This window comes from Epinephelus moara, chromosome 3 (assembly GCF_006386435.1).
Source record: "Epinephelus moara isolate mb chromosome 3, YSFRI_EMoa_1.0, whole genome shotgun sequence".
Taxonomy (NCBI): domain Eukaryota; kingdom Metazoa; phylum Chordata; class Actinopteri; order Perciformes; family Serranidae; genus Epinephelus; species Epinephelus moara.
In genome coordinates, this window is record NC_065508.1 from 11521272 (window position 1) to 11537950 (window position 16679).

Below are 16679 nucleotides of genomic sequence, written 5' to 3' on the forward strand. Positions count from 1 at the left end.
ATTACTCAGAAAAACAGGGAAAAAAATACCCAGAAAAACAGAAAATATTACTCAGAAAAACAGAAAAAATTACACCAAAAAGCAGAAAAATAAATAAATTACTCAGAAAAACAGGGCTTTTTTTTTATTTGTCAAGTGAATGCAATACGCTTCCGTAATATCCAACACATCATATTGCTCCTAGTAAGGCTGTTATACCGGGCCTTTCAGTCAGATATGCTACATATTTTTCTTAATATCACAGTGTATTGAACATTCCTACTAACACATGGAAATACTGAACTTATCCTTCATTAAATAGGATCTCACTGGAATTTTATCATGTGCCAATAACTTTAAAAAGGTAATGCGAACAGTAGAAACGCAATTTTCTGGGGCTGCTGTGATCAAATATTTCAAGGAAAATGAAAATATACAGTGACTATTAACTAGTAAGAGTAATTTTACCCAGATGTGCAGATGACAAAGTCACTCTCCAGTATTGGAACAAAAGATAACCTGCAGTCACATCTTAAAGGTGAAGTAGAGGTGATGTGGAGGTGCCAATACTGAGGAGGCTGCAAGTTTTTCAACTGCAGTCATCCATCAAAGGGTCAAAGGTCACATGTTAATTACCACCTCCAGTGTCCTCACATCGAGCAGAGGTCCAACATCTATCACCAGCTAAATGTTGTGTGTGGGTGTTGTGGCTGCCAGTGCCCCTCTCTAAGAGCTGCACAAGCACTAAAGGGATTTTATTGATTTTCTGATTTTTCTTTTACTGCCAGCTTATCAGTACTGATGCACAGTACACGTGTGTTTCAGTCACAAGTCCTGTGGCTGTGCTCTGTCGCCTCCTCACCTTAGCTGCACTGATCTGTTCTTTCCTGAACCGCTCCAGAGGCATAATCAGCACATCGTTGGCGTTCTCGATCTGGGGGCAAAAAGACACACAAACCAAAGCTACTACATGATGCTGGGCATGGAATAGTTTTCTAGGAATGACAAAGGCCTTTATATAGTAATAATAATAATAATGCAAAAACATACTCTCCATCCACAGCCAGTACAAGTAGTTATGTCACTCACCATCCGTGTCCTCTCATCCTCCAGGTTCTGTAGCACCGCTGCAAACTCCTGAAGAGACTTGGCTGAGGACAGACATGTTGGTCGACAGACAGAGACATAACAGACAAGAGGTAATTAGAAAGAGAGACAGAGAGACAGAGACAAAGTTATTAGTTATGTCAAACAATTATCATGAGAGACACACAAGTACAGGCAAACAGAAAGAGGGAGAGTGTTTGAAGAGAGCTGGCACGAGGTGGCGGGGATGAAGCTTTGTTTCTGCTCTTGGACCTTATACAAATGTTTCTGAAGTCATGACACAGCAGAGTAATTAACTGGAAATGAAACCGCAATTTAGATGGTCTGTTTCTATGGTGCTTTCACAGCGAGCACAGCTCAGTGCTTGTTTCCCCGCTCGCTGGCAAGCGAGGACTGGCTACATTGTTTTAGGTCAGAGTTTCCACTTCAATTGCCTCCGTCCCTGTCCAACACTTCACACGCACGCACACACTTAAACCCTCAGACACAGCGAGCGCACATAACATACTCAACACGTGCAATATGTGCACAGGGAAATCACACATGCATGCACATACACAGTGTATTCCTACTCATCACGACACACACTCACTCTGCTTTTCAACATCAGACTTCAAGTAACAGGATTTGGCTCTTCGAAGTTAGATCCAACTAAACCTCTCAGTAAGCTCAATCACATTCTTTATCAATCACATAGAATATTGAAAATATGACACTGAGAGAAAAACACTCAGATAAAGACCAAGTTAAACTAACAGAGGCTGATTGTAAGCTATTCTTCCACTGCATTTTAATTAATGAAAGTATGATCTTTAGACTGATATCATGTAGAGCCGTTTGAAGTGAAATCATCACTGTACCGGAGAGAAGGAACGAGTTTGGACACGAGTATAACTATGAATATCCTAAGAACAACAGTTCCACGGTGCGGCCCAGTTGAGCGGCAAACTGTTCAGGAAAGATAGCTGGGGTTAGTTAAACAACAGTAGTGGGTGGGACAGGCCAGTGAGAAGCTGCAGCCTGCACAGACAGAGCCAGGCAGCATGGGAGGGTGTGGTGACTGCTGCATGTTTCACAGCGGGCTGCTTGGACGGTGATAGAAAGAGCACTGAGGGGCCTGGATGAGTTCATGGAACAAAGGATTATATTCTCACGTACTGTAGTCTACACCACAGTTTTATACAATATTCTAATGTGAGTTTAACACTAGTTGGGGAGCAACATAAACAGGCTTTACATGTCACTTCAAGTACGATACTTTGTCATGTCTTTATTATAGAGGATGAGGCAACACTGACATTGTAATCATGACTGTATATCTTTTGTATATGGAGCTTTTATTGAGCTAAAATCTGCATGGTAAACTGGACTGTAAAGCTCATGTTATCCACACAATGGGTGTGCCTGATGCTACTGGAAAAATCTAGTTATTGATTGTTAGCACATCACGTAATGACAACAGATGAATGAAGAGAGGAGAGTGAGGATTAGGCTCCTGCATATTTTGACCCCGTGAGAGGTTCTTTTCTGGTAATGATATAGTTTATATTATGTTGAGGATTCTAACAAGGAAATAAAATAATATAAATAAAACAAAGGAAGATTAATAGTGACAACTAAAGATGATAAAGCACCAAAACGGCTGCAAAATTCGAATAACAAATCAAATGATCACAGTATTTAAGTTCATAGCCGATGTAGAATAAGTCTTACTTTGACTGTTCATTAGTTGCTGTTTTAAATGTAAAGTGTTCGTCCTTTTTCACCCACATTTAGGCACCAAAGTCAAAATATGATAATGATTGTTATAGCTTCCTATGTAATAGCACTTAGCATCAAGCTGGCCTTTAATTTTTGATTTCAGCGACTACAAATGACAGCGTTTTGTCTCCCGTCTCTTTACAGGCTGTCCCCTCTGTCGCTACAGGGAGTACATAGGATTTCATATCAGCAAGCTCACCTATGCATATCTCATCATCCGTCTCGGCGTCTCCAATACACTGGAATTTAAACTCATTGAGCGAGTCGGCGAACTTCCTCTTGGCCGTTGACAGACCTGAGAGAAAGAGAGAAGAGAAGAGACAGTTAGGTTTACTGACGTCTTATTTCAGCAGTGAGGACCATATAAAACATCACATATTACTTTTAAGTTTGGTTTGCTGTCCTAAAAACATGTAATGCGCCCCTGAAAGTGGATATCAATCTCTAGTTCTGATTAGACTTATTTTATAACATGCTGTTAGTGAAAGTGAGAGTGAGTGGAGGGAGGCTCAATGCAGACAGGCGGATACTCTGAGTGGATCCCCAGTGGTGTTAGTGATGAAGGTCGAAAGCTCTTACATTTGTGTGGAGTTTTTGTGTCTGTGCATGTGTGTGTGTGTGTGTGTGTGTGTGTGCTAACAAGTGCAAAAGTTCCATTAAACTTAAGTCACATCAGCCAAGTGAGGCGGTGAAAAGCGCCGGACAGATGGATGCCTTTCAAATAATACATGAGGCGCTAAGAGCTCCTAGGAGACAGACACTCACGGCGAGTTTGGCTTCCCGTCTATTTAAACCCAAGACAGGGTCACCTTCACAGCCATATTTCCTGTTGCTGCATTGGCCGAGGTCAGCCGCATATGCATGATCGGAGCGAAAGAGACACTTCTCATAACTTTCTGAGAAACTGCACATATTGAGGAACGACACACTGCGACTAGGAACTGCATGTTACCCTGAGTTAGAGGAATTTGAAAATGCTCATAACCTCTACTGATGCCTTCCTTTACTTTCATGGTCAAAGAAATAGACGAATACTGTAACTATGATGTGGTCTGCCTCAGCAGGGATCTCCAACTTCTCCAGAGAGAGGACAGAAACTATGCAAAACACACACACCAGCCAGTTTTACAAACTACTGATGGAAGTTAAAATAAAGACAAGGATGCAGAGAAATGAAGAGGGAAGAGAGATCAAGAGTCTCATGGAAAGACGGATGGGAGTCAGGGAAAGGACAGTGAGTGTAGAGAGACAAGACAGACAGAGTGTAATTGACCATGTTCATGTAAATACCACACCATGCAGATATCTTTGTGTGTGTGTGTGTGTGTGTTTGGAAAGATCTACTGCAGCTTGCCAATCGGCAAAATGAAACACAGACCTAGGCGCTCCTGCATGTTCTGCCAGAAACACACACGCTGGCAGACACAAATGCACACACACACACACACCATCTCTCCTGGGATAAACTCTGTAAAACACACAGTCACAGCGGCTCTGTAGCGTCAAAATAACTTAAGTATGACTGAACTGAGCCCACACTCTGACCTTGAAGGATAAACTGCAGCTTTACAGTGCCAGGGTCCAGTAGAGTAAAGAAATACTTAAAGTTCTTCTCGTCCGTCCCCTGGTACCCTGTGTACTGCCACAATTAATTCAAAAGTAGTAGCCCTAAAATAAAAATTATAACAAAGTTGGAGAGCAAAAAAACTTAAGTGAGATACATTACAATATGAACTGTGCTGGAGATTACAAATCCAAGTTTAACAGTTTAAAAAGAGGTTAATAATGCGAATAAATTTCATTATAAATAAGTGGCAATAATACCAACAAAAACCTGTTTATTATATTGCTAAAACCTTATCTGAAACAGGTCTTACATCTAATAGAAGACATGGATATTGAAGACTTATGAAATGAGGCCAACAGCAAATGGTCACGACCCTTTTACAGTCACTTGTGTCTTTCCCACCGTTGAGCGAATGAAAACGTGTCGAGGTTAGAGACGGCACGGCGTTTCTGCTTAAAAGGAAAGTTACAGCCGACTCTTTGAAGCCACTGTGTGTGCATGCACAGCTTTGAAAGCCAGAAATGTCAGCACCTGGCAAATTCATCTGTAAGATATGAGGAGTGACTCAACAGCAACAGTGAGAGCTCTGCAGAAATATCAGGGTGTTTTTGTGCTGTTCCTGATGATAATTCATTGGCAGTGACTGTGGAGAGAGTAGGGAACCATTATTTTGCATGTTATCAAAACACTGTGGAGCACTAAAGTGGCAATCAACCCAAAATCCTTTGTCAAATCAGCTACCATGAAGAGTTATATTAGCTGATAAGGTTTCATGAACCTGTGTGACCCCAGTGCGACTGCTGTCATGCTATGTGTCCACTGAGCTACACACAGCTGTATCTCTTTCTACACCGTCCTCCTCACTCTTGCTTCCCTGCTCTCTATTTATTTTTGGCCCTTGCCTCTCTTCCCTCTCCTTTCTGCCACTGACAGCTCCTCTCAGCACCTTGTGAGTGAAACGTGCCTGTCGTTGTTAATTTCTTCACGCTGGCTCCTGCCACACTCCTCGTGCTCCCTTTCATAAACATCAAAACCAGCCACAGACCGAGGAGTAGGAAAACAGACGGGCATTTTAAAAAAAGCACGGCCTCAGATACACTTACGCTGTTAGATGAGTATCAGTCATGCACTTCTACTTCATTTTGCCATTTCATACATTTTGTTCTGCCAACAGCACTTGGTTTCAGTTGAACATTATGTTGCTAGTAGCAACCACTACTGGCACAGTTTTATAACAGTTTAACTGACATTGTTACATCCACCATTTTGTCAGATCTGTATCCAAGAGAGTGCTGACTGGCATTTTTTATCTACTGCGCAAATGCTCTTGTTGGAGCATTATTTGTAGACACTCCTTTTATTATCTCTGCCAGGCATGAGTGGATCATGTGTTCAGTTGTATGTGTTCATGTGTGTATCTTTCTGTCCTAAGCTAATCTCACATACTACTGGACCCATCAGCCTAATATTTTATGTGCATTTATGGATGTATGCTCAAACACCTCACATGGTGTCCTTCTAACCTTGCGGCTGACAGGGGCTGCAAGTGATCAACACATTCACATAGCCAAAACGCATTTCCCACAATCAGCTAGGCGACAACAAGTCTTACTTTTCTGTACCAGGCAACATTGTAGCCTTTATTGTGGCTCAAAAACGTACATTCATAGAAAAGTCTGGCCGCATCTTGGAGCAACTGGAGTATCTGCAAATTAATTCCATGCCCAATATGGTAAGATTCACTAAAATTAGGCATGTTATGAGATAAATAACTAACTTAGTTTTCAGGGTGCTGGGAGAGTGAACTGAATGAGACTCTTCTTTGTTTGGGAGGGCAAATAGAGGTAGAGGTTTCTCTCATCAAGCATGTCCATCACCTTGATAATCTAACCTGCATTTGTCTCTCTTTTCATTCCACTCTTCACTCTCTTTCAGGCACACTCGCTGGGCGCACAGCCTGCCTTGCACTCCCTGTTTCCCAGCCACATGCTCCCAGACACACCTGGCAGAGATCTACAATCTGCTGAGTGCACTTTACTAGTTACAGCTGTTTTGTGATCTGGTAGAATTTAGTTTTCATATGATCAGCCTTTTGCTAACCAAGCTGGCCACCATACAAAGTGTCTGGAGCTAATGTGTTGCTAATGTAACATTGTAGGGAACAGCTGAATTAAAAGTACTGTTGGGACAACCACTGTGTATCTTGTTTAAACAATTAATTACTGTGTTATGCATCCTATTAGGACTAAATAATGTTTCACTGGCGACATTTTGTTTCTTGACATGAAGCACATTGTAACAGCATGACTGCTACTCTGTACTTTTGTGAATCCAGTCTTGGTTACCATACTCATTTTGATCTAACTCTTGTTTATGGAAACATTTTCTGATTTCTGATCACTCATGAAATTTGATGTCCTATTCTGTTTTCACAGTTCTACTACTGCTTCCAGAAAAACCTCAAAGACAATCTGTGTCTTCAACCTATATTACCTCCACTAAGGAGATAATATCGGTAATATAGGTTGGTCGGTTTGTTTGTCAGCAGGATTACGGAAAAACTACAGGCCTGAAATTCATAAAACTTGTTGGAAGGGTGTAGAAGGGGCCAGAAAAGAAACCATTAAATTTCACAGCAAATTCGAGTCACAGGGCAGATAAACAAATTATATTTCATTTTAGTCAACACTGTAAGATCGGGCATTTGGGGACAAACTCTAACTCACTGGGTAGAGCGTGCGCCCTACAGTGTATACAGACTCTTACTTAGCTGTGACCCAAGTTCGATTCCAACCTGTGGCCCTTTGCTGCATGTCATCCATCCTCTCTCTCCCATCCAGTTTTGAGCTGTACTATCAATTAAGGCATAAAAACGCCTGAAAAAATATATATAAAAAAAGAAAAGAAAAGAGATAGGTCATTTGGCATTGGCAGAAATCTGTACCAGTCTAGCTGGAAGTGTGTTTAGCTTGCTGCATATCTGTCCACCTACATGTATTGTGAGGACAGAAGACTTTCCAAAATGCCTTTGGTCAGACAGTCAGTATGAACTTTTGGCAGGATAGAGCAACAGTTGAGAGGTTTTTCATTTGGTAAGTACTTTCATAAAATCATGAGATCTATTGAGTCTGCTGGACACAGAAACATGGATGTAGAACCTGTGATAACACCCATGTCTGAAGACCTTATGCCTTAATAGCTAATCGAGCAATGGTTTCACAATTGCCATCAAGGCCTGAATTAGAAGACTTGAAATTAGCTGAAATATATAAAGAATAGGAGGTTTAGGGGCTTGGTTTGCCAAGACATTTTTAACACAGTTATGGAAAATAAACAAACAAGCTGTTGTGTGTTTGTTTTAGTGAAGCCAGAATCCTGTGTCACTACAGAAACTGCTTTTTAAAATGACATCTACAGTGGCGTTAACATGCAGACATGGTGACTGCTGCTTGACTGTGAGCGGAAAAATTCTTCTGTGATGAATTTCTTCCTGTATAACCTTCAAACATCCGCCTGAAATGTTGAGTTTGTAGAGAAGCCCCTCCTCTGATTCAGTGGGACTCACCCCTAAATGTGATTGTCGCTGATGTTTCAGACAGACCCTCAATGCACCCAGAAATGCAGAGTACATCACAAATACACTATCAGTTTTTTCAACAAAGCTCAAGTGTTTTAGGGGAGATTTTTCCCTAACAGACAGAATCTATATGCAACACATAAGAGCTGAATGCCCTGACGGGTCTGATAGTCCATGGTCACTGCTGAAATGAAACTGCTTATCTTAACTGACAAACATATCCCTTCCTGTTTTTTTGTGTTTTCTTATCAGCTCACAAACATTGAAAGTGTTAAACCGTTGGTTTGGAGAACAAAAGCTGAGAGGTTACAAAGCGTTTTTGATTTGAAACTGCCCACTTCTGCAAACAGATTACTTAAGTTACTGGTTACGCATCTGGAAAACACCTCTCAGAATTTCAAAAATCTTACACATACTTGGAGAGAAACATTTTAGACTTAGAATTCAGACTTAGAATTCAGAGCAACAAACTGTCCTCATTAAGACCAGTACACACAAACAGCCCTACAAAAAGGCAGACTTGGATACTGTCAGTTCATAGCTGAAATGTTGAGTCACAGTTCAAAAGCAGTTTTTCAGCTTGATATATAAAAAATAATAATAATTTAGCATCAAGCTCAAATATATGTGGCTGTTTAAGTGGTCGTAAATTTAAATGCACCTCAAGCAGAGCATTAAAACATAATGAAAACATTCTTAATAGGATCTCCCTGGTGGAGTGTTGCCTAACCTTTAGTACTAAATGCTGGTGGAGGCACATTAGGTCAGACCATTATATTTTATGCGAGCATTAAAAAGTACAGCAGTCACCACAGTTTATGCACAAGTGAAATAAGCCTTCATGAGGTTTACACTGATTCAAAAGAAAGTGCTTAACACCTTCAAGAGTGAATTTATACATCTTGCTGTGCGCATTAAAGGTTGAGCATCTGATAAATTGAATTATCCAGATTTTTTTTGTATGAATGTGTGGCTGATTTGTCCTTCCTCACTTGTGTTCACATTGTTGTTATAATTCAGCAACAGTGACCATAATCTGTTGGAATGGGTGCAAAAACTATTAGGACTGCATTATTGTTCATATTATTGTTTGTCAGTTACTTGACAGTGTTGCTATTAAGATAATAACACGTTTTTAAATGCTACAAAGTCCAAGTTGTATTTACATGCCGCAAGGACTTTCACTGTTTATCTTTGTGCTGGCGCACTGAGCAACTGACTTTATTCTTCTTTGGAAACAATGAGTTCAGGTTGCATCACTCAAATCTGTGATGAAAAACAAACTTGCCAGCGTGCATTTGTGTTTAGTTTACTCGCCCTTGGAGGATGTCTCACTGTACATTTTGGCAAACGGTGTGATGAGGTAACGTCAAAGAATTTTTTCTGGCTCGTATACGCAGATACATCATGCATGTCATATCGCTCCCCATAGCCATGTTCTCCATAGATGCTGGCAACACTCAGACACATGCAAACACACATGAACGTTCACGCATCTGTACACAAGCACACATCGGCTCCGAGCGGGGCTCTCGGGCTCACTCTGACTATTTTTCTAAATTGAAAACACATTGTTGGCCAATTTGATTCTGTAAGATCCCGCCAACACAAATGAATTACTACAAAACAAAGAGGGAATTACATGCCACAACAAGTACATTGTCCAGAGTGTAAGAGAACGTCTACTTACAGATGTAGCAGCGCTGATGCCTTATTACCATTTATGGTACTGTAGTGATTTCACTGCGGTGATTCACAGGTTCACCAGTGTACAAAGAGTAACATAAGAGGTATATCATGACTGGGTGGTCACAGCATCATATCACTGATCATCTCTGAGCTGTGCACTTGATTGCCACTAATTGCAGCAGCCATTTTTTCAGAGGTAAAGGATCAGTTCACCCAAAATGCTAAAACAAACAACCAAAAATCAACTTATACCTAGAAAGGAAAACAAGCTTCTTTTCCCTTGATTTTCTTAGAGTGAATTTTGGTGAAGACCCATTAATACAGTACCTAACCACGGACTATTGATTACATTGGCTATTTCTAAGTTCCTTTTTTTTTGTCCTTTACTGCAAATACTAGTAGAGACATGACACAAAACGAGGACACAGAAGTTCAAGGACAATGTCTTAACCCTCAGGCAACAGGGCTGCCCTGACACTGGCCATTTTTGACTAACATTGCCCCATTTACATACGTCCATCAAGTGCACAGTCCATTTAAATAAACCACCAAACACAATTGAATTATACATTACATAGCCCCTGCTGCTGCACCAGCATTCCATCGTTGGTATTGCTGTGTAGGTCGGCTGTTAAACTGATAAAAATCAACCACCGACCAGAAAATATTTGAAATATTTTGAACGTGCATTATCAGATTCGCTCTCCGGCTTCCTCCCACAGTCCAAAGACATGCAGGTTAGGTTAATAGGCAACTCTAAATTGCCCGTTGGTTTGATGAGAGCGTGAATGGCTGCCTGTTTCTGTGTCAGCCCTGGTGACCTGTCCAGGGCGTCACCCACCTCTCGCCCAGTGTCAGCTGGGATCAGCTCCAGCCAGCCTCTTAGGATGAGCGGGTAAAGATAATGGATGGATGGAATATCTGATTTGCAGCTGAATGAAAAATAAAAAACATTGCTGGGGGTTCCCAGATGCACAGATGATGCTATGCTGCGACTGCTTGTTAGTGTTTGTGTGGGTCTCTGTGTCTGTGTCCAGGCAGGAAGGACAACTGAGGACAGTGACAGCTAAAAATAAGTGGCCCTGTTGACACTCGCTTCTCTGTCCTCTTCCCCTCTTCTTTCACACTTGTACGACAGAATTCCCCCCATTCTTCTGCCTTTCACTCCCTCCTGGGCTCATAACAGAGGCCAGTGGAGACACATACAAATAAACAAACAATGGCAACGTCGCTGAAAAGAAGTTAAGACAACAAACTCTTGTGATAGTCAAACTTATTTGGAAAATGAAGGCGAAGAGTGAAATTATAACCAAAACTATCTGTTGGGAACATTTGTCACAGTTTACAGACCCACTTATTGGTTTAACTTTGATCTACCACACAAACAGTTTTCCTGTGCAATGAGGGATTATCACTAAATAAAGCGCTTTACATGATTAAACTTTACTGTAGAAATGTCGCAATGTTCCCAGATCTTAGTTGGCTGCAAAACCAAAGTCACTGGAATGTGATTTGGGTTCAGCATGGTAAAAATGTGCCAGGAGTACAACATATAGGCAGACATACACAGTTATCATCACCACGGCTGCAACAATAAGATCCGAGTTGTGTCGAGAAAAGGTCCCCTGAAACTCAACGAACACTGATGCTTGCATGGTGAGCTGTAACACTACAGGGGCGTTTTACTGCCATGACATGTTGCAGTTTTGGACAAAGGGGAGGAAGGGAGGCAAGACTTGGTCACTCCTTTCTGAGGCGTCACACAGATATTTCTTAAAAAGCGTTTGCTTGTCATGTGCGGCATTAGTGGCGAGGGGAATCCTGTCAGCCAGTCACATGCTCTGCCTTCAGTTTAACAATGACATTTGAAGGACAGTGGTTTAGACACTGCTGGAATGACGCTTCCTGCTCACAGCAGCACAGAGAAAAAAACACACACACATTCACACACTGCACTATAAGCTACACAAAGGGAATCTGTAATTAACCACAACCATGCAGCAGAAGTGCACAACGGCCGCTGTGTGTATTAACTCACACACGCACATATAGACAGTCGAAAGAATGGGCCTGTGTGATATCAACAGGATATCCAGCAGTAGCTTGAACTCTGCAGTAGCTTTGTTCCACAAGCATGTGAATAGAAATGCTATTCATCAAGTGGGACAAACGCACACACACACACGCACACCATTCATGTGTGGACACAAAGACAGATTTCAGTCTAAAGCATCTAATGCTTTACATGACCCAGCAGCCAAGCAAGGAGAGGAATTTGTGAGACTGTGAAATCATACGACACAGCACACTGACACAATTTATGCTCTTGTCATAAAATCCTGTGATTTAACAGGATGATATCTGAATAACAATGGAGTGACACATTCAAGTGTCCAGATAGAATAATCTAGTCCAGAGTTTCACTTGAGACATTTTTGTTTTGATCTTAATCTCTAAAAATTAATGTCACGGTGTAAATATTCCTTTGTGGTTGCCTTGGTTTCAGCGCCAACAGAAAAAATGTGGCGTTTAAATCTAATTTACGTCCACATGTGGCTTTAGACTTGTACAATATTCGCTGAGTCGATAAAGATGCAACATCCGTTAACATGGTTCCAGCTACAGTGTGTTTCATGTTAGTCGAGTTCCAGCCCTGCGAGGAAGAAGAGTTTTCTAACTGCCAAAAAATGCTTATCATGTTTTATTATATGCACAAAAACTGCGTCCTTTGGATGGAAAATTGACTGTTTAATAAACTATCTGAAGCTGCACTAAATAGAAATAAAAATGTGTTGCCACAACAGCCAGAAGAAAAAGATGATCCATTTTTCATGCCGTCGTTATTGCGTACTGTACGTTGGCTTTTCATCTCAATTTAACAGTCATATAAACAAATACAGTTCTGTGTTCCCATACTGTGAAAGATATTTAGGTCAACAGTACAGCTTGACAGATATTGATTAAGGGTGATACCAATATCAGTGGTTGAGAATTTTAAAAAATCTGCTAACAGCACATAGGCCATTTAAAAAGTAGCAGTAGTAAGTAACATTAAACATTTTAGCCCTTTTTAAACAGGAATTGTGCAAATTTGCAGGAAAGCCAAATCAGTCTTCTTTCAGCATTGGCAGTATAAAAACTAAATCGGGGAGTGCGGCAAAATGCCACCTACCTACTTTTGTTTATACAGAATGCGCCTTTTTCGGGGCAATGGGGGGCGTGAGCAAGTAACAAAACGTGTAGCTCAGCGTGTGACGTAAACAGTGACGTGGGAGGGAAGCCGCGACTGGTCAGTCCTTCGACAATAACCTCGTAAGTCGGACCGTTCTTCACTGTCATCTGATTATGACCTCTCCATTTGCGGGGACAAGTAGGGTACGCAATTCCTTGTCTCCCCAGTTGCTCATCTTTACAGTGTCTGTCAGGTTTGCGTTTCCCTCTTGCTATTAGCTGCTCGTTAATTCCTGCTATTAGCTGTTTCCTGTTTATCCACCGTCAGCGGCGTCATCAACAGCTCCTCCCACAAGTCATCAACAGCACCTCCCGTGGCGGAAGGCCGCCTCGGTCTGTTTAAACTAAAAGGGTTCCGCCAATATGTCTACCCTATGAGGCGGAAAATTGGGCACCTCGGACCAACTCGCCAATCCGGCTGTGTGTGTCTAAATGCTCGCAGCTTGCCGGCAAAACGGCCCAACATTCGCGGAAAATCTGGCAGTGTAAAAGGGGCTATTGATGAGGAGCCCTTAAATCTGGTCATTAAAGAATTGTGAGCGGTGCACTTTTTCTCGTTTCCAAATTACCTCAAACGCATCTGTTGCATTTCATTACTGTCATTTCTTGTTACTTGTCCACCAGCATATACACAGATACCAATATGTTGGTGATAAGCTAATATCGTCCAGGCCGTTTTATTAATCTGGCTTTGAAAATGTGAAAGAAAACCCTCTCTTGAAGTCAGACTTGTAACACAACATTTCTATTGGTGCAGATTCAGAGCCTGGCTGTGGAAAAGGAGAGCAGCGCTGCAACATAAGCAGGCTGGGATGGACAAAACACAGAATAGGGCACTACAGCAAGGAGCCAAATCCCTTCACCTTTCTTTGGAAAATTCTGTGAAACTGACCCCGATTTCTGACAGCCAACGACCTCCCCCTTGGCCAAACAGTCTTGTTTTCTTGTATAGCTTGTTCTCTGTGTGCGTGGGTTCATGGGATGTAAAGACAGGGGGGCAAAGGGAGGAGGAACATACAGAGAGAGTAGCTAATATTGCAAAGGTCATTGCTGTCAAACTTAAATACCATCACTGTGGCATCCTGATAGCTTTATGCTGAAACAAACACACTCTAATTGAAACCTTGTGGGTTTGAATCAGCCTCTTTCCTTCCTCAGCAATAAACCAGGAGCTGCTCGAGATCAACTTTATAAAGAAAAGAATGCCCAGTGTAAGTGAACATCATCAAACATTGTGCATGGACCTACAGGGCTTTCCTGTTGGGCAGGGAACATAAGGTCACTTGGACATTTAGCAAGGAGGAAACACTCCATTCGTGGCAACAATAAGTCCCAGAAGCAGGGAAAGTGTGAGAAAGAAAAAGGGCGAGGAAGTGGAGATGGCTTCTTTCAGGCGTTGCCGTGGTGAGCACAGGTTGGTGGGGGAAGCAGAGGTCAAAGGTCACCCTTCGTCCGTCCATTCTGCTCGGTCAGCTTTATGGGAAGCAGACTGGGTCGGTCCACATTGACGCACAACACTGTCTCATCGCTCTTCTTGAGCCCACAGTGGAGCATATATGGGTGATTAAGGTCAAATCTGGCCATCAGTGTAGATCCTGTTACAGACCCACATTTCAGGCCCATCATCTGCCTGTAACACGATCCACCAACACAGCTGGAGAAAAGCAGGGGAAAAAAAGCTCACTGCTGTCCAGTAACATTACGTCTGTAGCATCTAATACCTTGTCGTGCAGCCCCTGCAGGCAGGCTGTGTAAAGTGGGTTAATGTTCAGAGGTTAAAGGTGGATTTCTTATTGCGGCGGAATCAAACTGAGCCTCTTCGGTCATACTGTAGCATGGATGGTGTTCATTTTATGGCTGACTTGGAAAACAGCATGCGAGTGGGTATTCCAACTACGTGCAAACAAGAAAGTCAAGTTTCAAATGTTTTGTTATGGCACATGAGAAATCATATCCAAGACCATTTCAACACAGTGTAAGTTTGAGTTGGATGTTACAGCGCTAACGTCACTTCAGAGATTGAAAGAGAGAGTGAGAGACTGGCAGAGAGACGTGGGGAGAAAAAGTGGAAAAACAGCTCAGAGCTATATTTTATCTCATCACCTTCCAACGGCTAAGCTGGCCGCCTGTACATTAGATATGTCATCAGGACAAGCTGCTGCCAAGATACTCAAGACAACCTCCACACTGCGGTTTAGTCTTCAAACAAACATCCCCGCACACATGCAGGAGGCACATGCATTTATGTATGAACATGAGCACACATATGCATTTATTGATGATTTATTTTTTTTAAATGTGCTGTATGTCATATTACTAATATGTTAGCAAGTTGTATACACAAGCAGGACTGAGTTTACAGCCACACTAGTGGCTCTGTGAGGCTTGGGCACAACAGAGCTTTGTACTAAATGCTGATGTTAGCATGCTAACATGCTCTTGATGAATGTTTACCATGTTCACCATCTTAATTTAGCGTATTAACATTTGCTAATTAGCAGTTCACAGAAAGTTAAGGCTGATGGCAATGTTGTTAGTTTTGCAGACATTTGGTCATAAACCAAAGTATTGGACAAATTGAAACTTTGAGGGGAAGTTAAGTCAATTAATCCAAAGGTGGACATGGATGTGTGAACCAAATTTTAGTGCAACCCATCCAATAGTTGAGACATTTCACTCAAAAGCACGTGAACCCTATGGCTGCGACAGAAGAAAAAAACCCGAAGCTCTCCAAAGTCGCTGGGGTTCATCCTCTGGGGACCATAAATGTCTGTACAAAATTTCACAGCCATTCATTTAAAAGTTTTTGTGATATTTGAGTGTGGACCGAAGTGGTCGACCAATCAACCGACCAACACTGCCATCCATAGAGCCAGGCTGCTTGCATGGCTAAAAATGTTAGTTAGAACTGCCTGAAACACTATAAAGGAACATTACTTTCTTAAGTAGAAATACTACTAGAAGTAGCTGGAAGTAGCTCATCTATTCCAATTTGGATAACTGATTTAAAGTTTAATATCAAAGTTTTAATTTTAAAAACATTTATGCTGGTGGCTATCTACACGCTGTCAGAGTGTTAAAGAGGTGCTGTTTTGGTCATTTTGGACCTTCATTTAAAATTCAAGGCATTTGAGATCTAAGGCCAAACCTTCTTAAATTTGACAATGACAATGTGCAAGGGACAAAGCATTAGATTGTATAAGGGCTGGGCGATATGGCTTAAATTCATATCACGATAAAAAATTGTATGTCAAGTCAATACGGATAATTATCACACTAGAAAGTCAAATCAATATTTCTAAGTTTAAAGGCTGATTTTTGCTCCTGTGTAAAAGTTGAAGAAATCATTGTGTTAACTGTGGTGTACACTATTGTTTATTGTCAGAACATGACAGCATTTGCCAAATAGCAGATTATTTCCCAATTCTGAAGTAGATTCAAAATAATAATAATCAAAATAATTTCAACAAATCAAATCAACAAATCAAACAATGAAAAGACTCTTATCTCTGGTTAGGAGCATGTCAAACTCTTTGTACAGATGGTTGAAAACATTCTGTAAGTGTTTTAGCTGACACTGTAAACAAAATACATAGCCAAATGAAAATAATCTCAACTGAGGTCAGTACTTTCTGTACAAGTTTTGTACTCATAGTGTGTCATTTCTTACCCTGAAAATCCAGAGTTCTCGTGAGAGCACAATTTGAATTTGCTCAGCGAGTCACTCTGGCAATCAGTAATGATGCTCATTACCTATGCCCATGAAAC

General features: G+C 41.4%; 1 protein-coding gene across 1 annotated transcript in view; it reads right to left on the reverse strand.

The window, feature by feature from the left end:
• The window catches only part of LOC126387647 (rho GTPase-activating protein 26-like), a 123685-nt gene that overhangs the window by 65372 nt on the left and 41634 nt on the right, over positions 1–16679 (reverse strand). Inside the window, exons 2-4 of the mRNA XM_050040235.1 lie at positions 3047–3142; positions 1069–1130; positions 842–913 (exon numbers count right to left, since the gene is read on the reverse strand). Of these exons, the coding sequence (XP_049896192.1) occupies positions 842–913; positions 1069–1130; positions 3047–3142 (230 nt within the window). The remainder of the gene's footprint in view (positions 1–841; positions 914–1068; positions 1131–3046; positions 3143–16679) is intronic.